Source organism: Suricata suricatta, chromosome 6 (assembly GCF_006229205.1).
Source record: "Suricata suricatta isolate VVHF042 chromosome 6, meerkat_22Aug2017_6uvM2_HiC, whole genome shotgun sequence".
In the NCBI taxonomy this organism is placed as follows: domain Eukaryota; kingdom Metazoa; phylum Chordata; class Mammalia; order Carnivora; family Herpestidae; genus Suricata; species Suricata suricatta.
The window spans coordinates 25,469,112-25,491,262 of NC_043705.1; the positions used below are offsets into that span (position 1 = coordinate 25,469,112).

Genomic DNA, 22,151 nt, shown 5'->3' on the forward strand with positions numbered 1-22,151 from the left:
TAGAAGCCAAAACTTCAGATCAACTTTCAGACAATTTGAAGTAGGTTCCTACTGCACTATTTTTCTTAGTATCAACCCTTAGCAAATGTCTTAGCTACTTGCATCCTGCAAAGAAAATATTATTTACAAAAACAGAGAAGAGTTTTCTACCTTATTTACCAAGCCAAGGCATACATTTGCTGCCATCTATCAAAACAGTATGCTTCCCTTTTCTTATAAAGGAAAAACTAAAGTTGAAAATCAAGCAGAAGTAATATCTGGCAATATCTATTTCAGGCATTTAACAGTATGTTCCAGTAGTACCTACCTACTTTTGAAACAATTTTATGAAGTAAATCCAAATCAGAACTGCTAGGAAGATAGGGATTTCCAGTGGCCATCTCAATGATCATGCAACCCAAAGCCCAGATATCTACAGGTCTGAAACAACAAGAATGAATTGCTTTTTCATGGAGAAATATATGCCTTTTCTAAACATTTTTTAAATAAAGTTGCAGCCAAAGAAAAAAGAATGGTTAAGTGGTACTACTTACAAATTTTCACCTTAGTATCATATGCCAATTTTAGGATATATATTAAACATTATTATTTTATTACCAATATTAAATAGCTTATATTTAAATCACATGAGAAGTCATGTAGTAGTCCAGATGAAAAGTAAGTATAATTCTAAAATTGTTTCAAATACTTATATAAGGACATTATGATAAATGGTTTATTAATTAGAATAATTGAATACCAAAATCATTTTGTTTTGTAAAACATATAAATAAAAAATCTTAAATATTTAACATTTACATTTACTTATCTTAAGGAGTTGTGAGTAATCCATAAATCCAACAGTTTTCCAATTAATCTGTTTGTTTTAAGTTTACTTATTTATTTTGAGTGAGCCAGTACAAGCAGAGGGAGGTGGTAAAGGGAGGGGAAAGAGAATCCCAAGCAGGGGTTAGGGGCTCCATCCCACAAACTGTGAGGTCATGACTTGAACTGAGATCAAGAGCTGGGCATTTAAGCAACTGAACCACCCAGCACCCCCAACATAACCAAATTTTAAAAGATAGTTTATACTCCTAGGACTTTTAAATAGATAAAAAGCAGCCCAATCTCATATTCAGAAGAAATATAAACACTACTGTAAGGGGGTTGCTGGGGTGGCTCACTCAGTGGCCAACTTTGGCTAAGGTCATGATCTCGTGGTTCATGAGTTAAAGTCCTGCATTGCACCCTATGCTGACAGCTCAATGCCTGGAGCCTACTTCAGATTCTGTGTCTCCCTCTCTCTGCCCCTCCTCCACTATTCTCTGTCTCTCTCTCTTTCTCTCTGTCTCAAAAATAAAAATTTAAAAAAATTAGTATAGTGAGATATATCTTTCTCTGATTTAATTGATAAAAATTATAAGATTCAATAACGGCTGTATTGGTGAAGCTATGGAAGATGAATACTCCTATGTACTGTTTTGGGAATGTAATATACTTCTTTGAATGGAAAATTGGCAAAGGTTACCAAAATAAAAAATGTACATTCCTTTTGGGCACCTGGGTGGCTCAGGTGGTTAAGCAACTTACTCTTGATTTCAGTTCAGGTCTTAATTTCATGGTTGTGAGGTCAAGCCCCACATTGAGTTCTGCACTGGGCATGGAGCCTACTTGAGATTCTCACTCTCCTTCTGCCCCCAATCCCTGCTCATTCTCTCTCTCCCCCTCTCAAAAAAATTTACATACTTTTGACCAAACAACTTTATTCCTAGGGATTTATCCAAAGATTTGCTCACCCTAGTGCACAAAGATAAATGATGAGAGAATCTCACTGCAGCACTATTTGTGGTAGAAAAAAAATGGAAACAACCCAAACATCCATCAACAGGAGAAAGGCTATTTAAAACTTTGTACAATACACAATGAAACATTATTCACATGTTAAAAAGGATGAGGTATGTGATAATATAAAGTGATTCTAGGGTGCCTGGGTGACTCGGTTGGTTAAGCATTTGACTTGATTTCAGCTTAGGTCATTATCTCACAGTTCATGGAATCGAGCCCTAAGCCCCTGCTTGGGATTCTCTCTCCTCTCTCTCTGCCCCTCCCTCTGCTCATGTGCTCACTCTCTCTTTCAAAATAAATACTAAAAAAAATAAAGTGATCTCCAGGATGGGCCCCCTGGCTGGCTCAATTGGCAGAGTATGCAACTCTTGATCTCAGGGCTGTGAGTTCAAGCCCCATGCTGGGTATACAGATTACTTAACTAAATAAATATTTTTAAAGTTTTGAAGAGTGATCTCCAAGATAAACTCTCAAATGAAAAACAGAAAATTCACTAAAGAAATCCTAGAAGATCTATATAGATGGAGAGATAATACATATTCATGAATAGGAAGACTCCATATTGACAAAATGTAAGTTCTTCCCAACTTGATCTATAGATTCAATGCAATCCCAGTCAAAATTCAACTTAGATATCAACAAACTGATTCTAAAGTTTATATTGTTGGGATACCTGTGTGGCTCAGTCCCTTGAGTGTCCAACTTCAGCTCAGGTCATGATCTCGCAGTTTATGAGTTGGAGCCCCACATCAGGCTCTGTGCTGACAGCTGAGACTGAAGCCTGCTTTGGATTCTATGTCTCCTTCTCTCTCTGCCCCTCCCTTTTAAAAAGGGACACCATGCTCAAAATTGAGTCACTTGTGCTAAGCCCACATCACCAAACTGAGATCTAATACTTAACTTGTTTCAATTTCTCCCAGAAGTAGGATATTAAACCAGTCAGTTTGGAATTACCTGATCAGTACTAGTGAGTGCTGCCTGAGTTTCTGAATGACAGAACCCTGCCATCCCCCTAATGGAAGGTGAAAAACAATCCATTCTTTACTAGCAACTTCCTTGTCTTGCCCTCTTCTGCCTATATGTCTTCCCATTTTGTATAGCCCTTCAGTGTATCTGTCTGCTAGATGGAATGCTGCCTGATTCACAAATTGTTGAATAGAGCCATTAAGATTTTTAAATTTTACTCAGCTGAATTTTGGTTTTTAATAATATGGAAAGACAACAGACCAGAAAAGCCAATGCAATGTTGAAGAAGAACAAAGTCAGAGGAAAGATACCCCTTGACTTCAAGACATAATATAAAGCTACAATAATCAAGACTCTGTGGTACTGGTGAAAGAATAAACACATCAAGAGAACAGAAAAGAGTTCAGAACTAGACTTACAAGAATAACTAAACATTGACAAAGGAGAAAAGATAATTTAAACATTGACAAAGGAAAAAAGACAATCCAATAGAGAATGGAAAGTCTTCAACAAATGATAGTAGAACAACTGGACATCCATATGTGGGGGGAAAAGGAGCTATAAATAGATCTTAATGTTTTCACAAAAATTAACTCAGAATGGATAACAGATATAAAAATGATATACAAAACTATAAGATTTCTAGACAATAATATAGGGAAAAATCCAGATAATCTTGGGTTAGGGGATGGATTTTTTTAAGACTTTTTAAATGTTTTTGATTATTTTTTGAGAGAGAGAAAGAGCATGAATGGGGGAGGGGCAGAAAGAGAGGGAGACACAGAATCCAAAGCAGGCTCCAGGCTCTGAGCTGTCAGCACAGAGCCCCATATGGGGCTCCAACTCACGAACCGTGAGATCATGACTTGAGTCTAAGTTAGATGCTTAACCAACTAAGCCACGCAGGTGCCCTAGGTGACAAGTTTAAAGATACAACACCAAAGGCATAATCCACCAAAGAAAAAAGTTGATGAGTGGTACATCCTTAAAATTAGACTTCTGTGAAAGATAGTTAAGAGAATGACAAGAGAAGCCACAGAGTTGGAAAAATATATATGCAAAACCCATATTTGATAAATAATTTATGTTAAAATATATAAAGCATGGTGTGCCTGGGTGGCTCAGTCAGTTGAACATCCAACTCTTGACCTCAGGTCAGGTCATGATCCCAGCATTGTGGGATCAAGCCTCACATGGGGCTCTGCACTGAATGTGGAGGCTGGTTAAGATTCTCTCTCTCTCTCTGAGAGTGCCTGGGCGGCTCAGCTGGTTAAGTGTTCGACTATTGGTTTTGACTCAGGTCACCATCTCACAGTTTGTAAGTTCCATCCCCACACTGGGCTCTGTGCAGCCTGCTTGGGATTCTCTCTGTCTCTCTCTCTCAAAATAAATAAGAAAACTTAAAAAAAAATTTTAAAGGTTCTCTTGGTGTCTCTCCCTCCTTTTACCTCTCACTCCCTTCACATTCTCACTCTCTCTAAAAAAAAAAAAAAGAATTAAAAAATAAAACATATAAAGTATGCCAAAAACTCAATAATAAAATAAACAATCAAATACAATAAAAATATCATAAGGGGTGCCAGGGTGGCTCATTCGGTTAAATGACCAACTCTTGTTTTCAGCTCGGGTCATGATCTCATGCTTGTGAGATGGAGCCCTGAGTCAGACTCCACACTGGGCATGGAGCCTGCTTCAGATTTTCTCTCTCTCCCTCTCCCTCTGCCACTACCCTGCTTGTCCCCTCTCTCACAGACACATAAATATATGAAGACACCTTACCAAAAAAGATATACATGTGACAAATATGCATACAAAAAAAATGCTTAACATTGTATGTCATCAGGCGAAGGGGTAAAGAAGATGTGGTTTATACACACAATGGACTACTTCCTGGCAATGGAAAAAAAGAAATCTTGCCATTTGCAACAACATGGACGGAACTAGAGGGTATTATGCTAAGTGACATAAGTCAGTCAGAGAAAGGTAGACATCATATGTTTTCACTCATATGTGGAGTTTGAGAAACTTCACAAAAGACCATGGGGAAATAGAAGAAGAAAAATAGTAACAGAGAGGGAGGCAAACCATAAGAGACTCTTAAAAACAGTGAACAAACTGAGGGTTGATGGAGGCAGGGGTCACTCAGACATTTAAGCAACTGAACCCGGGGGAGGGGGGGGTGGGGAAAATGGATGGTGGGCATTGAGGAGGGCACTTGTTGGGATGAACACTGGATGTTGTATGTCAGCAATGAATCAAAGGAATCTACTCCCGAAGCTAAAAGCACATTTATACACTGCATGTTACCTAACTTAACAATAAATTATTTTTTAAAAATACACAAAGTGAAAAACATAAAAAAAATTAAAAATAAAAGTTTATAGCAAAAAACCCCACAAACATTGTATGTCATCAGGGAACTATAAATGAAAGCAATAAGATAAATACCATAAATACACACCTATCCCAAAGACTAAAATCCAAAACACTGACAACACCAAATGCTGGTGATGATATGTAGCAACAGGAACTCTCATGCTATAAGGATGCAAAATGTTACAGCCACACTTGGAAGACAGTCCAACAGCTTCTAACAAAGCTAAACACAGTGTTACAAATCCATCCAGCAACAACTGCACTCCTCAATATTTAGCCAAATGAGCTGAAAAACTTATATCCATACACACTCAAAAAAAAAACTGCACATGAATGTTTAGAACAGCTTCATTCATAATTGCCAAAACTTGAGAGCAAGCAAAATTCCCTTAATTAGATCGATGGATAAACTGTCACATATACATAATGATCTATCAAAACACAAAGTAAAGCAAAACCAAAAAAAATGGAGGAAACTTAAATACACATTCTAGGTGCAAAAGCCAGTTTGAAAAGGCTATATATGACCCCCAAAACATCACATTCTGGAAAAGGCAAGAGTAGAGAGACAGTAAAAAGATCAGTGGTTGCCAGGAGTTCAGAGAGGAGGAAGAAAGAATGAAAAGATAGAACACAGGGGATTTTTAGCTGTGAAACTATTCTGAGTAATACTATAATAGTGGATATATGACATTACACAATAGTCAAAATTCACAGAAAATCCAACACAAAGAGTGAAACTTAATGCCAAGTATGGACTATAATTAATGATAACGTATGAATATTTTTATCCTTTTTTTAATTAAAAAAAATTTTTAAAGTGATCTCTATACCAATCATGCGGTTTGAACTCACAACCCCAAGATCAAGAGTTGCATGCACCACTGACTGAGCCAGTCAGGGGCCCCACGGTTTATCAATCTTAAAAAATTTCCCAAGGCCACCGTTGAGCATCTGACAGCTCAGGTCATTCCAGGGTTGTCGGATCAAGCCCCATGTCAGGCTCCATTTGAGCATGGAATCTGCTTAAGATTCTGTCTCTCTCCCTCTGCCCCTCTCCCTCACTTGTGCTCTCTCCTTCTCTAAAATTAAAATTAAAAATTAAAAACATTTAAAAAATAGCGCCAAATTAACATAAGGTGTTAATAACAAGCAAACTGTGCTGCAGAAGGTGGCAGAAGGTAGGTAACTGGGAACTTTACTTTCTGCTCAATTTTTATATAAACCTAAAATTTCTCTCAGGAAGTAAAATCTACTAATTAAAAAAGTTAAAAGAGAAAAAAGCAAGATTCTGTACTAAAAATAGTATGATTTCTGTTTATCTATTTCTGTTTAAAAAGGAGGTATCATGGGATTGATATCTAAAATATATGAAGAACTTATATAACTTAACACCAAACATACAAATAATTCAATAAAAATGGGCAGAGGACCTGAATACACACTTTTCCAAAAGAGACATACACATGGCTGGTATCAAGAAAAAAGACTTAAAAGAAGAAAGATATCAAACCTTTAATTTAGCCTTCTACCTTAGGATACCAGAAAAGAAAACTAAAACCACAGCAAGCAGAAGAAGGAACTAATAAAGATTAGAAGGAACTAATAAAAATTAAGGAAATAGAGAATTTTTAAAAAAGAGAAACATCAATGATACCAAAATTGTTTTTTGTAAAGATCAACAAAATTGACATTTAACTAGACTAAGAAAAAAAGAGAGAAGACTTCAATTATTAAAATCAGAAAGGAAAAAAGTAACATTACCACAATCCTTACAGAAACAATAAAAGGATTTTAAAGAAATACAGTGAGTGTTCACTTTGGTAGCACATATACTAAAAAAAAAAAAAAAAGGAAAACAATGAACAACTGTACACCAACAAATCAAAGAACTTAGATTAAATGAACAGTTTCCTAGAAAAACACAAACTATTGGCTCAAGAAGAAATAAGAGAATCTAGATAAACCTATAACAAGTGAAAAATTTGAATGAGTAATCAAAACACTACACACAAAGGAAAGCCTAGGCCCAGATGGCTTCACTGATGAACTCCATCAAATATTTAAAGAAAAATTAATACCAATTCTTTATAAACTCTTTCAAAAAATAGAAGAGGAAGAAATACTATAGAGAACAAACCAATGGTTACCAGAAGGGTTGGTTACCCAATGGGGGGAGATATGGGTTAAACAGGCGACAGGGATTAAGGAGTATACTTGTGATGAGCACAAGGTATTGTATGGAAGCGTTGAATCACTGCATTGTACACCCGAAACTAATATTATACTGTATGCTAACTGGAATTTAAATAAAAACTTTTTAAAAATCAATAGAAATCTACAAACCACTCTCCTTTAAGAATATGGACACAAAAATTCTCAACAAAATACTAGCAGACTGAAGCCAGCAAATAAAAAGTACATACACTGTGGAATCTAAAAAACAAAACAAACAACAAAGAGAGAAACAAATTCCTAAATTTAAAGAACTGGCAGTTGCCAGAGGGGTGGAGAGATGGTTGAAATGGGTGAAGGGGACTAGGAAGACACAAACTTAAAAAAAAAAAAAGAGGTACAAACTTCAGTTATAAAATAAGTCACAGAGATGAAAAGTACAGCATAGGGAACACAGTCAACAACACTGTAATATACTTATTGTGATGAATATTTTGTAATGTACATATTTGTTGAATCACTTTGTTGTACACCTGAAACTAATTTAATAGTATACGCCAACTATACTTGTTAAAAATAAATACATATAAATATATATAATATATATAAATATAAAGATTGCTCTTGTGCTGTTATACCCTCACTATGATATTGCATAAAAGCCAATAATCTTTTTTTGTAAAGGGGCACATATTTTAAGCTTTGCAGGCCATAAGATCTCTGTCTGCAACAGAGTTGAAGACAGAAAATTGCCATATATGTATGTAAATGAATGAGTACAGCTGTGTTAAAAATAACACATTTACAAAAACAACATTAACAAACAACAAACAAAAATAACATTATTTACAAAAAACAAACAGTGGGTCAGATTTGCCCATGGTCAAGAAGTTTTAGGTGCTGGAGTGTGTGGGTGGCTCAGTTGGTTAAATGTCCGGCTCCAGCTCCGGTCATGATCTCATGGTTTGTGGGTTCAAACCCCGCATTGGGCTCTGTGCTGACAGGTAGCTCAGAGCCTGGAGAATGCTTCAGATTCTGTGTCTCCCTTTTTCTCTGACCCTCCCCTGCTCACGCTGTCTGTCTCTCTCTCTCTGTCTCTGTCTCTGTCTCTCTCTCTCTCTCAAAAATAAATAAAAAACATTTTTAAAAAAGGTTCAGGTGCCAAAGACATAAGAAAAAAAAATTATACACCACGATCAAGTGGGATTTATTCCAGGAATGCAAGTTGATTCAATAGGCAACAATCAATGAATGTAATATATCAATCAATTAAAATAATAACATGATTATTTCAATAGGTGTAGAAAAAGCATGTGACCAATAACACCCTTTCATAATAAAAACTCTCAACAAACTAGGAATAAAAGAAAATTTTGTCAACCTGATAAAGTCCATCTACGAAAAACCCACAGCTAAATTTATACTCAATGGTAAAAGATTCAATGCTTTTCCCTAAAATTAGGAAAAAGACAAAAATGTCTGTTCTTACCACTTTTTTCCAACATTGTGCTAAAAGTTCTTACCAGAGAAATAAGGAGGAAAAGAAAACAGAAGGCGTCCAGACCAGAAAAGAAGTAAAATTATCTCTATTCACAGATGACACGATCTTGTACACAGAAAGTCCTAAGGAATCCACAAAACAATTATGAGAACTAATAAATTCAGTGGCGCCTGGGTGGCTCAGTCCATTAAGCACGTGACTTTGGCTCAGGTCATGATCTCACAGTTCATGGATTTGTGGCCCCTGGTGGGCTCTGTACTGACAGCTAAGAGCTTGGATCATGCTTCAGATTCTGGGTCTCCTTCTTTCTCTCTGCTCCTCCTCCGCTTGTGTTTCTCTCTCACTCTCTCAAATAAATAAATAAAAACATTTAAAGCAAGAACTAAGAAGTTCGGCAAGGTTTCAGTATACAAAATTAATATACCAAAATCAGGATTTTTTTCACTTTTGCAATGAACAATCTGAAAATGAAATTAATAGTTCCATTCACCATAACATCAAAAATAATAAAATACTTAGGAAAAAATTTAACAGAAGTGCAAAATGTATGCTCTGAAAACTGCAAAGCATTGTTGAAAGAGGGGCACCTGGGTAGCTCAGTTAGTTGCCATCCAACTTCAGCTCCAGTGATGATGTCGCAGTTTGTGGGTCTGCTTTGGATCCTGTGTCTCCCTCTCTCTCTCTCTCTGCCCCTCCCCACTTGTGCTCACTCTCTCACTCTCTCTCTCAAGAATAAATAAATAGGGATGCCTGGGTGGTTCAGTCGGGTAAGTGTCTGATTTGGGCCCTGGTCATGATCGCACAGTTTGTGGGTTTGAGCCCCATATCAGGCATTGTGCTGACAGCTCAGAGCCTGGAGTCTGCTTCGGATTCTGTCTCTCTCTCTCTCTCTCTCTGCCCCTTCCTGCTCATGTTCTGCTTGTCTCTCTCTCAAAATGAATAAACATTTAAAATTTTTTAAAGAAAAAATAAGCATTAAAAATATTGTTGAAAGAAATTGAAGAGCTAAATATATAGAAAAATGTCCTATGTTCATAGGTTAGCAAATTTAACATTGCTTAGATGGCAATAGTCTCCAAAATGATCTATAGAGGGGCACCTGGGTGGCTCAGTCGGTTGAGGGTCCGGCTTCGGCTCAGGTCATGATCTCACATTCGTGGGTTCGAGTCCCACTCGGGCTCTGTGCTGACAACTAGCTCAGAGCCTGAAGCCTGCTTCAGATTCTGTATCTCCTTACCTCTCTGACCCTCCCCTGCTTGTGCCATCTCTCTGTCTCTCAAAAATAAAGAACAAAAAAAAAAAATTATCTATAGAGTCAATGTAATTCCTATCCAAAGCCTAGCTATCTTTTTTAAAAAATAAAATACAATTTACAAACTAATCCTAAAATTCATATGAAACTGCAAGGAACCCAGAAAAGCCAAAACAATCTTGAAAAGCAGCAAAGTTGGAAGATTCACACTTCCCTATTTTAAACTTAATATAAAGCAATGGTAATCTAAACAGTGAAGTTCTGGAAGAAGGACAGACCTATAGATCAATGGGTTAGAACTGAAAAACCAGAAATAAACCTTTTGATTTCTACTCAACTGATTTTCTACAAGGGTGCCAAGACCAGTCGATGAGCAAAAAACATTCTATTCAACAAATGTTGCTCAGACAACTGGATAGCCACATGCAACAGGAGAAAAACCCTTGCCCTACACCATATATAAAAATTAACTCAAAAAATACCAAAAACTTAAATGTATGAACAAAAACTAAAAAAAGTTAGGAGAGGGGTACCTGGGTGACTCAGTTGGTTAAGCACTGACTTCAGCTCCGGTCATGATCTCACAGTCTGTGGGTTTCAGCCCTGCATCAGGCTCTGTGCTGACAGCTCTGGGTCTGGAGCCTACTCTGGATCCTGTGTCTCCTCTCTCTCTCTCTCTCTGCCCCTCCCCTGCCTGCACTCTGTCTCTCTCTCTCAAAAATAAAAATAAACATTACAAAAATTAAAATGTTTAGAAGAAAACATATGTGTACATTTTCATAACTGAACTTGGATTCAACTAAGGATTCTTAAATATGACACCAAAAGCAGAGATAACAAATGAACAAAAATAAATAAATAAAGTACACTTCATCAAAATGAAAAACTTTTGTAACAGGACACCATCAAGAAAACGAAGAAACAACTCACAGAATGAGAGAAAATAATTAAAAACATATTATCTATAAGGAATTTGTATCTAGAATGTACAACTCATTCTAACAACTCAATAATAAAAATCCAATACAACTTAAAAATGGGCAAAGGAACAAATAATCCAGTGAAGAAATGGGCAGAAGACATGAATAGACATTTTCCAAAGACGACATCCAGATGACTAACAGACACATGAAAAGATGCTCAATATCCCATATCATCGGGAAATAAAAATCAAAACCACAATCAGATATCACCTCACATCTGTCAGGATGTCTAAAATTAATAACACAGGAGACAAAAGATGTTGGCAAGGATGTGGAGAACACTGTTGGTGGGAATGCAAATTGGTGGAAAATAGTAGAAGTTTGCTCAAAAATTTAGTACTAACCTACAATCCAGCAATTACACTACTAGGTATTTTCCCAAAGGATACAAAAATACAGATTCAAAGGGACACATGAGCTCTGATAGTTATAGCAGCACTATCAACAATAGCCAAGCTATGGAAACAGTCCACATGTCTATCAACTGATGAATGGGTAAAGGAGATGGGGTACTCACACACGTGCGCATGCACACACACACACAATGGAATATTACTTAGCCATCACAAAGAATGAAATCTTGCCATTTGCAATGATGCGGATGGAACTAGAGTCTATTATGCTAAGTGAAATAAGTGAGACAAAGACAAATACCATATGATTCACTCATATGTGGAATTTAGGAAACAAAACAGATGAATACATGGGAAGGAGGAAAAAGAGAGAGAGGGAAGCAAACCTTAAGAGACTCTTAGTGATAGAACACAAACTGAAGGTGGATGGAGGGAGGTGGGTGGGGGATGGGCTAAATGGGTGATGGACAGTAAGGAGGGCACTTGTTATTTTTTTTAATATTTTAAAATGTTTATTTACTTTTTGAGAGAGAGAGAGACAGACAGAGTGTGAGTAGAAGAGGGGCAGAGAGAGAGAGGGAGATGCAGAATCTGAGGCAGGCTCCAGGCTCTGAGCTGTAAGCACAGAGCTCGACACAGGGCTCGAACCCACGGACAGTGAGATCATGACCTGAGCCAAAGCCCAACACTTAACTGACTAAGTCACCCAGGAGCCGTAGGAGGGCACTTGTTATGATGAGCACTGAGAGTTGTATGCAAGTAATGAACCGCCAAATTCTATTCCTGAAACCAATAGTACACTATATGGTAACCAATTAGAATTTAAATAAAAACTTTGTGGGGGGCGCCTGGATGGCTACTTCAGTTAAGCATCCAACTCTTGATTTTGGCTCAGGTCATGATCTCAGGATGTGTGAAACTGAGCCCCACATCAGGTTCTGCACAGTGCAGAGCCAGCTTGGGATTATTCTCTCTTCCTTTCTCTGCTCCTCCCCCACTTGTGTGCTCCCTCCCCCCACCTTTCTCTCTCAAAATAAATTAAAAAACATTTTTAAAATCTTTTTTTAAGAAGTGGATTAGTGGTTCCTTAAGGCTGGAGAAAGAAGGGTTGGGATACAGGAGGGTGTATACAGGAAGGATACAGCAATTTTTTTTAATGTTGATTTATTTTTAAGAGTGACAGACACAGTGTGAATGGGGAAAGGGGCAGAGAGAGGGAGACACAGAAACCTTAGCAGGCTCCAAGCTCTGAGCTGTCAGCACAGAGCCTCACACAGGGCTTGAATTCACGAACCACGAGATTATCATCTGAGCTGAAGTCAGATGCTTAACCAACTGAGCCTAGCAGGCACCTCCAGTGTTTCTCTTAAAGTGATAAAATGAGGGCGCCTGGGTGGCTCAGTTGGTTAAGTGTCTGACCTCAACTCAGGCCATGATCTCACTGCTCGTGGGTTCATGCCCCACATCCGGCTCTGTGCTGACAGCTCAGAGCCTGGAGCCTGCTTCTATTTCTGTCTCCATCTCTCTCTACCCTTCCCCTGCTCTCACTTTGTCTTTCTCTCTCAAATATAAACATTTAAAAAAAATTTTAATAAAATGATAAAAATGTTCAAAAACTGTGATGTTACATGTATCTGTGAATATACTAAAAACATTGAATTTCATCCTATAAATGTATCAATTGTATTATGTATGAATTCTATCTCAATAAAACTTTCTTTGAAAAAAGAACTAGTGAGCATTTAAAATATTTGCTTGCAGAAGTCAAGATGATAATTGAAAAATTAAGAATATATAATGTTATGACTATGTATTAACAATGTACAGATGGGGAAGAATGGGGAGAGTATATGAAAAAGCATTTTTAACTGTTTTAGAGCTCCTAATAATGGGTAGTATTAATATAGTAATTTTAAAATTAAGTAATTATAAGATAAGTAATTATAAATTTATAATAAGTAATTATAAATTATAATAAGTAAATTATAAATAAGTAATTATAAATTTATGGCTTTGGGCACCAGGATTCTTAGAAGAAAGGAAATACACCAGTAATAGAGAAGTTAAGTAAAAACACTGCAACCCTGAATTTTAATTGAAAGTATCAGTAAACTCCCATGATGTGTGTGTGTGTGTGTGTGTGTGTGTGTGTGTGTGTATCCCATGATGTCTGGGGGAAAAATGAAAAGGATGAGCCTAGAACATCATGTCAGTCAGGATGCAAGGAAACAATCAAAGCCTAGGGTATGTTAAAATAACCCAGGAACCAATTTGAAAAGACTCCCACTGGCATTGATGGAAAATTCATACACGAATAATTGCAATGCATTGAAACCCATTAAATATGTTTAAGTCCATGAGTTCATAATAATATTTTTTAAAAATTAATTGAGGTGACGCTTGGGAGATAGTTCATTTTGAAAATCAATAAATAGTCAAGTGTTTATTCTACCTCCTCTATATGAACTCTATCCCCAGGTAACCAAAGAGTAGATGAGGGGAGGGGTGACCTTGGGCCAATTAGTTTACCTTTCTGTGCTTTACATCCTCTTATTTTACATGGGGCTGAAAGGGGGATGGGTAAAATGGGTGAAGGGGAGTAGGAGATACAGGCCTCAAGTTACAAAATGATGAAGTCATGGGAATAAAAGGCACAGTATAAGGAATATAGTCAATGATATTATGATAGTATTTTAAGGTGACAAATGGTAGCTACAGTTGTACTGAGCTTAGCGTGATCTAAACAGATATTGAATTGCTATGTTGTACAGCTGAAACTAATGTAATATTGCATGTCAACTATTTTCTTCCATTTTTTTTAAGATTTTATTTTTAAGTAATGTCTACATCCAACATGGGACTTGAACTCACAACCCTGGGATCAAGAGTTTCATGCTCCACAGGCAGAGCTAGCCAACTGCCCCTCAACTATTTTCAAATAAAAACGTTTTAAATAATATACCCATATTATCATTTCTAAGATTTTCTTAAAATAAAATAAAATGGGGATGATAACAGCAGCACCTTATCACAAGGTTGTTGAGAAAATTAAATTAAAATTTTTATGTTTTTAATTTATTTTTGAGAAACAGAGAGAGACAGTGCAAGCAGGGGAGGGTCAGAGAGAGAGGGAGACACAGAGTCTGAAGCAGGCTTCAGGCTCTGAGCTAGCTGTCAGCACAGAGCCCGATGCGGGGCTGGAACCCACAAACCGTGAGATCATGATCCAAGCCAAAGTTGGACACTTAACCAACTGAGCCACCCAGGCACCCCGAAAATTAAATTATTTAATACACATAAAGCATTTAGAACAGTTTCTGGCCATGAAGTAAATACTCATTAAAGTTAGATATTATTGGAAGAACAGAATAACAGCTTCTAGGGAAAATGTGTGAGAATTATCCATCTCCCTTACCCCACCGAGAGTTCCTTTATTAAGTTGGATCTCTTGGTCCCTTTATGTACATTGAGATTTGTTATTTCCATATTAGCTTTCCATTTCATATACTGTTTCTAGTGTTTCACAACAAACTGAGACGATGCTAGTTTCTAAATATCTAGAACAGCACAATTTAAAAATTACTTGCTGGGGCACCTGAGTGGCTCAGTCGGTTAAGCCTCCGATTTTGGCTCAGGTCAGATCTCACGTTCGTGGGTTTGAGCCCCCCGTCAGGTTCTGTGCTGACAGCTAGCTCAGAGCCTGGAGCCTGCTTCCGGTTCTGTGTCTCCTTCTCTCTCTGACCCTCCCCCTCTCATGCTCTGTCTCTCTCTGTATTAAAAATAAATAAAACAGGGGCGCCTGGGTGGCTCAGTTGGTTAAGCCTCCGGCTTCGGCTCAGGTCAGATCTCACGTTCGTGGGTTCGAGCCCCGCGTCAGGCTCTGTGCTGACACTAGCTCAGAGCCTGGAGCCTGCTTCAGATTCTGTGTCTCCTTCTCTCTCTGCCCCTCCCCCTCTCATGCTCTGTCTCTCTCTGTATCAAAAATAAAATATAAAAATAAATAAATAAATAAATAAATAAAACATTAAAAAATTTTTTTTAATTATTTGCCAGACTTTGTAAAGAGGGTGCCATATTCTGGAAAATAGGAAACTTGGTAGTTCCTATGGTAACACCGGCAGAGTGAGATAAATGATTTTGAAATCTTTGCAGAATGTAGAGGCTAAAGATAAACAGGCATAACTCTGCAAGGTGGGGGCTCAGCTTAAAGCAAGCACGGATACAGACTGAGGAACGCCGGCCCCGGTCACCTGGGGTTGGAGTCACTCAGCAGCACAGGGCAAGTGTGCAACATCATCATCCAGCAGGCAGGTCTCTACAGGGTCTGTCTGTTCTATCTCCTTCTTATCTCCAACCCAGAAGCAGAAGGCAGAGGGTGTCAGTTGTAGGGGTGACAGACACACGATGGGAAAAAAAGAGATGGCCAAGGAAGGCCAGACAGGATTCCAAAATATACATACTTTCCATAAAAGGTATCTTTCAATACTAATTCTGGAGCTCTGTACCAGCGTGTGGCCACATAGTCCGTATAAATGTCCCCAGGAGCTGCTAGAGTTCGCGCAAAACCAAAATCACAGAGCTTAGTAATTCCTGACTGGGATACTAAAATATTCTCAGGTTTTATATCTCGATGAATAATCTAAAAAAAACAAACAGAAGATGCAATACATTAAAATGAGGTTTCATTATCTAGAGGATCACTCAAAAATTATACAGAGATTATCTAGCTAATTAAGACAGTAAAGCTATTTTCTTACTGCAGGCAAAGAATTAATGCAAAAGCTAAATAGGTACATAGTTTCAATTCTTGTCATCTGAAAATGAAATGAAGCCAAGGAAACACATATAATACTAAAATGGTAAATCACATTCCTAAAAAGAAAATTAATCAAAAGAACTTAATGAAACACAGGTTAACTTTCCTTTAACCCTGTGTTATTCTAGATACAGCTGCCCCTTCTCTCCTTCCTTCACAGCTAAACCTCTTCAGGACATTATCTTTACTAAGTCTTTTCTTTCTCATCACTCATTTATTCCTTAAAGTGATATAGCCTGTCATTTGTTCCCATATTCTATCAGACTGCCCTAAACTTCTCCCTACATATCTTATCTGATATCTTAGAGTAAAAATGTTGCCAACTACTCCTCCATTCCTGATTTCTGGAACCTAAAATTCTCCCAGTCCCTTCCATTTTCATTGCAGTTCCTTTTATTTGTCTCTCTCTCTTTTTTTAAACATTTATTTATTATTGAAAAACAGAGAGAGGCAGAGCATGAGGAGGGGAAGGGCAGAGAGAGAAGGAGACACAGAACCTGATGACAGCTCCAGTCTCTGAGATGTCAGCACACAGGTCTATGGAGGGCTTGAACCCACAAACCATGAGATCCTCACCTGAGCTGAAGTCAGACACTCAACCAACTGAGCCACCCAGGTGCCTCATGGTATTCTTTATTTCAGTTTCTGATTGTTGATTGCCAACACATAGAAATATAATTAATTTTGGTATATAGATCTTATATCCCACAACCTTGATAAATTTAAGAATTAGTTCTCTTAATTTTATTGTAGATTCCATAGGATTTTCTATATAGATGATCATATCATCTGTAAATAAAGATACTTTTACTTCTCAAAAAAAAGGCACCATTTCACACCCACTAGAACAGCCATAATCAAAATGACAAATAACAAAATAAAAACATTATTTAAAAAAAGACAATATACTAACTTGGATGTAAATTAAAAATATTAATGAAAAAAATTTTTGATGACAAGTAATAAATATTGGGGAAGAAGTATATTGTTGGTAGTGATGTAAAATGATACAGACATTTTGAAAAAGTTTGACAGTTTCCTTAAAAAGTTAAAACATAAAACCTATGATACATATGGTATTTTTTTATGTAAGCTCTACACCCAACATGGGGCTTGAACTCATCACCCCCAGATCAAGAGTCACATGCTCTACTGATGAAGCCAGCCAGTCACTCCTACCCATATAGTATTCCTAACTTGCCTTATTCTACTTCCCTCTTTCTAGTTCCTGGTGGCTTTGTAAACCAGCAGTCCCCAAAAGCATGGTGAAAACCAGAAGCCTAGCAGCCACCAGAGAAAGGATAGTGTTCTATCTCCTCCAAAGCTCCTTCCCCAGGTATCTGTCATTATTTGCCCTGTCCGACAAGTCACTGAAAAATCCCAGTAGAAGCCTTGCATTTATTTGAAAGTAGAGCTTTCCCAATACAAAAAGCACATCTCCTGGGGCCTTGGTTAGAAATAATTAGCACACTATAATTAGAACACTATCAAGAAAGCAAAAAGACAACTCGTAGGAGAAAATATTTGCAAATTCTATACCTGACAGGCACCTAATATCCAAAATATACAAAATACAGCTCAACAATAAAAAGACAAATAACCCAGTTTAAAAATTAGTAAAGCAGGCACCTGGGTGGTCCAGTCAGTTGTATGTCAGATTTTAAAAAATCTTTTATGTTTTTTATTTTTGAGAGACAGTGCAAGCAGGGCAGGGTCAGAGAGGGAGGGAGATACAGAATTGGAAGCAGGTTCCAGGCTCTGAGCTGTCAGCACAGAGCCCAGCACGGGGCTCGAATTCACAAACTATGAGATCATGACCTGAGCCGAAGTCAGATACTTAAGCTACTGAGCCACCCAGGTGCCTCGGTTGTGTGTCAGATTTTGACTCCAGTTGCAATCACATGATTCTTGAGTTCAAGCCCCACTTCGGATCCTCTGTCCCCCTCTCTTTCTGTCCCTCCTCTTTTCATGTTATCTCTCTCAAAAATAAACATTAAAAAAAGTTTTAAAAAACAAAAATAAAACATGAGTAAAGGACTCAAATAGACATTTCTTCAAAGAAGATATGCAAATGTAAACTGCCAGTTCTGGATATTTCATTTTAATTGAATTTATGCTGTGTGGTTTTTTTACATCTGAATTTTATTTAACATGAATTTCAAGGAGCATTCATGGTGTAGCATGTATCAGTACTTAATTCCTTTTCATGGCTGAATATAATTCATTGTATGAATATTCCTCATTTGTTCATCCATTCATCAGGCTGATATATATTTGTTTCCACCTTTTAGATATTATGAATAATGCTGCTATGAATATTCTTGTGCAAGTTTTTATGTGAACACATGTTTTCAATTCTACTGTGTAGATACCTAGGAGGAGAATTGTTAGGTCACATGGTAATTCTATATTTAACTTTTGGCAGAATTGCCAAACTGTTTTCCATACCATCTGCACCATTTTACATTATAACCAGCAGTGTATGAAGGCTCCAATTTCTCTACTTCCTCACCAACATTCATCACTGTCTGCTTTTTAAATTACGGCCAGCCTGGTGGGTGTGATTTCTCATTGTAATTTTGATTTGCATTTTCATAATGACGAATGAAATTGAGCATCATTTCATGTGCTATCAGTCATTTATATATCTTTGGAAAATGTCATTATAAGTTCTTTGCCCATATTTAAACTGCATTGTCTTTATTTATATGTATTTTACATATCCTGGATAACTATCAGATATGTTTTGCAAACATTTTATCCCATTCTGTGAACTTTTTTAATGTTTATTTTTGAGAGAGAGAGCACGTGCACTTGCAAGCAGGGAACAGAGGGTCTGAAGTAGGCTCTGTGCTGACAGTTGAGAGCCTAATGTAGGGCTTGAACTCATGGACCGTGAGATCATGACCTGAGCCCAAGTCAGACCTTAACTGACTGAGCCACCCCAGAGCCCCCTGACCTTTTTACTCTTGATAGTGTCCTTTGATGTGCAAAAAAATTTAATTTTGATGAAATCCAATTTTTTTTTCTTTGATTGCTTTTGCTTTTGCTGTCATATCGAAAGAACCATTGCCTAGGGGTGCCTGGCTGGCTCAGATGGTAGAGCATGCAGCTCTTGATCTCAGGACTGTAGGTACACACAACACACTGGGTGTAGACATTACTTAATAATAAATCTTAAAAGAAACTCTCCACTAATAAATGGTCACATAGATTTTCACTTATATATTTTTGTAAGACTTTTATAGTTTTACCTTTTATCCTTAGGCCTTTGATCCATTTTGAGTTAGTTTTTGTACATAGTGTGAACTATCAGACCTAGGACTCAAACAAAGAGTTTGCTTCTCCTTTACTTTGTAGTGGAATGTACCAGAACTACATAAAACTCCATATTGAAATCTGACTTATCACCTGAAACTAATATACTGTATGCTAAATGGAATTTAAAGAAATTTTTACAACTTTTCAAAACTTAAAAAAGAAATTTATTTTTTCAAGTGTTTGTTTATTTTGAGATTGAGAGAGAGACCAACCAGGGGAGGGTCAGAGAGAGACAGGGAGAGAGAAGCTCAAGGAGGCTCTGTGCTCTCAGGGCAGACCTTGATATGGGGCTCAAACTCATGAACTGTGAGATCATCACTTGAGCCAAAATCAAGACTGAGCCACCAGGCATCCCAAACAAAACTTTTTTTCCCCAATATTTATTTTTGAGAGAACAAGTAGGGAAGGGAAAGAGAGGTGGGGGACAGGGGATCCAAAGAGGATCTGCGCCAACAGCAGGAAGCTCAATGTGGGGCTTGAATCCACGAACTGTGAGATCATGACCTGAGCTGAAGTTGGACACTTAACCAACTGAGTCCCCCAGGTGCCCCTAAAACTTTGATTTATAATACTTCTGTTTATTCAGCCCTATGTGCTTGAATGCTAACACTCACCTGAGGAGAGAGGTCTAATTCCCCTATCATCTAACAGCCTCAGAAAACCTGGTTTTAAGTCATCCAGAACTTTAATTTGATAAACATTCCAGTTGGATATTATACAAATAAATGCTAATGTGCATATTGAAAAAATAAGCTAGTAGCTTCCAGAAAAAGGCTGAATAAGGATGTCTGAAGCAGACCAAAAGACTGGGAATTCCCTTATGCCTTAAAAACCAAATGGAATCCTTGAATGAATTCTGATCTTAATAAATCACCTAAAAAGACATTTAGGAACAATTACATTTTAACATAAGTTTGGTATTAGATGATATTAAGGAATTATTGTTAATTGTGTAGATGTAATCATAATTCTGAAGTCATACAGGAAAATACACCTTTTTAAAGAGATACATAGTGATGTATTTAGAAATAAAATGTCAGGGTACCAGCAATTTAAAGTACTTCAGAAAAGAAAACAGATGAAGCTCATATAGCAAAATATTAAAACATATTTAATATTAAAATGTTAATGACAACATTATTCAAATAATTACTTGTTTGGAAAACTAGGAGTTTAAAATCCAAAGCAGAGTTAGGAAAACTGCAGGGGCACCTGAGTGGCTCAGTTGGTTGTGTCTGACTTTGGCTCAGGTCCTGACCTTGCAGTTCCAGAGTTCCTGCCCCACATCAGGGTCGCTCTTGTCAGGCTGTCAGCACAGACCCCGCCTCAAATCCTCTCTCTCTCTCTCTCTCTCTCTCTCTCTCTGCCCCTCTGCTGCTTATGTTTTTCTTTCTCACTCTCTCTCTCAAAAAATAAATAAAATATAAAAATTAAAAAAAAAGAAACTATGCAAAAGTGGCCTAAATTTAGGAAAGCAGGACTTTGTGGAGTAGGAAGTAGGGTGGGGCTAAGAAAGATTGACAGTGCTTAGGTATTAGACAAAATTATTCATAATTCATAAAAATTACTGAAAACTGGGGGCGCCTGGATGGCTCAGTCAATTAAGCATCTGACTTCAGCTCAGGTCATGATCTCACAGTCTGTGGGTCTGAGCCCCGCATAGAGCTGTCCTGACAGCTGAGAGCCTGAAGCCTGCTTCAGATTCTGTGTCTCCCTCTCTCTGCCCCTCCCCTGCTCACACCTCTGTCTGTCTCTCTCTCTCTCTCTCTCTCTCTGTCTCTCTCTCTCTCTCAAAAAGTAAATAAACATTAAAAAAAAGTTACTGAAAACTGAATAAAGTTTAAGAAGCTCCATATGGGTAGGAGCTAAGTCTTTTCCTCAAGGCTCCATCCTCAGCTCCCACTAGAATCAATGATTGTTACTGGAAGATGCTCAATAAATATGTATTGAATAAATGAACAAGAGCATAAATAACCATTTCTTCCCCATAAGTGGCCAAAGATTCACATTTATACTTTGCTTCCTAAATGGTTTCAAAGAAGCTTATATGTTTTCCCCTGGATTGACAAAAAAACTTTATTCATTTAGAATTAACAAGCTGCTCACATATCACTTAATATTGTTTCACAAGCTTGTAGGACATGGGTTGTCTTTGAGGAATTATTCTGATTTGCATGAAGTTTAAAACTTCATGCACAGTATGGCATTTTCTCTGTAATAAATAATAAGCATATAATAAGATTATCATATGAATTCTGAAATAGCATTTTAAAAAAATTATAATGAAATACTAGCATGGTAAGATATATTGTTTACAGTTTTAATCTATCACACCCATTTCCTCTAAAATAATTAGTTGAAATTATTAGACATCACACTTGCTTCCATTAAAGGGGGACACAGGGAACTCTCATTTGTGTATTCGATAGTGGGAAGCCAGCAGTGCATGTCAGCACAAACAGCACATAATCTCATGACACATTGTTTGGATATTTTATAATACACTTTTTAAATTTTTTATTGAAGTATAAGTTGACACAGTGTTACACTTGTTTCAAGTATAAGAGGCTTATACTAGTAAGCA

The 22,151-nt window shown here is 37.3% G+C and overlaps 1 protein-coding gene across 2 annotated transcripts in view; it reads right to left on the reverse strand.

The window, feature by feature from the left end:
- The window catches only part of CDKL3 (cyclin dependent kinase like 3), a 97,380-nt gene that overhangs the window by 63,201 nt on the left and 12,028 nt on the right, over positions 1-22,151 (reverse strand). For both annotated transcript variants that reach the window (XM_029942427.1, XM_029942426.1), the window contains exons 4-5: positions 15,891-16,069; positions 308-420 (exon numbers count right to left, since the gene is read on the reverse strand). In XM_029942427.1, the coding sequence (XP_029798287.1) occupies positions 308-420; positions 15,891-16,069 (292 nt within the window). The remainder of the gene's footprint in view (positions 1-307; positions 421-15,890; positions 16,070-22,151) is intronic.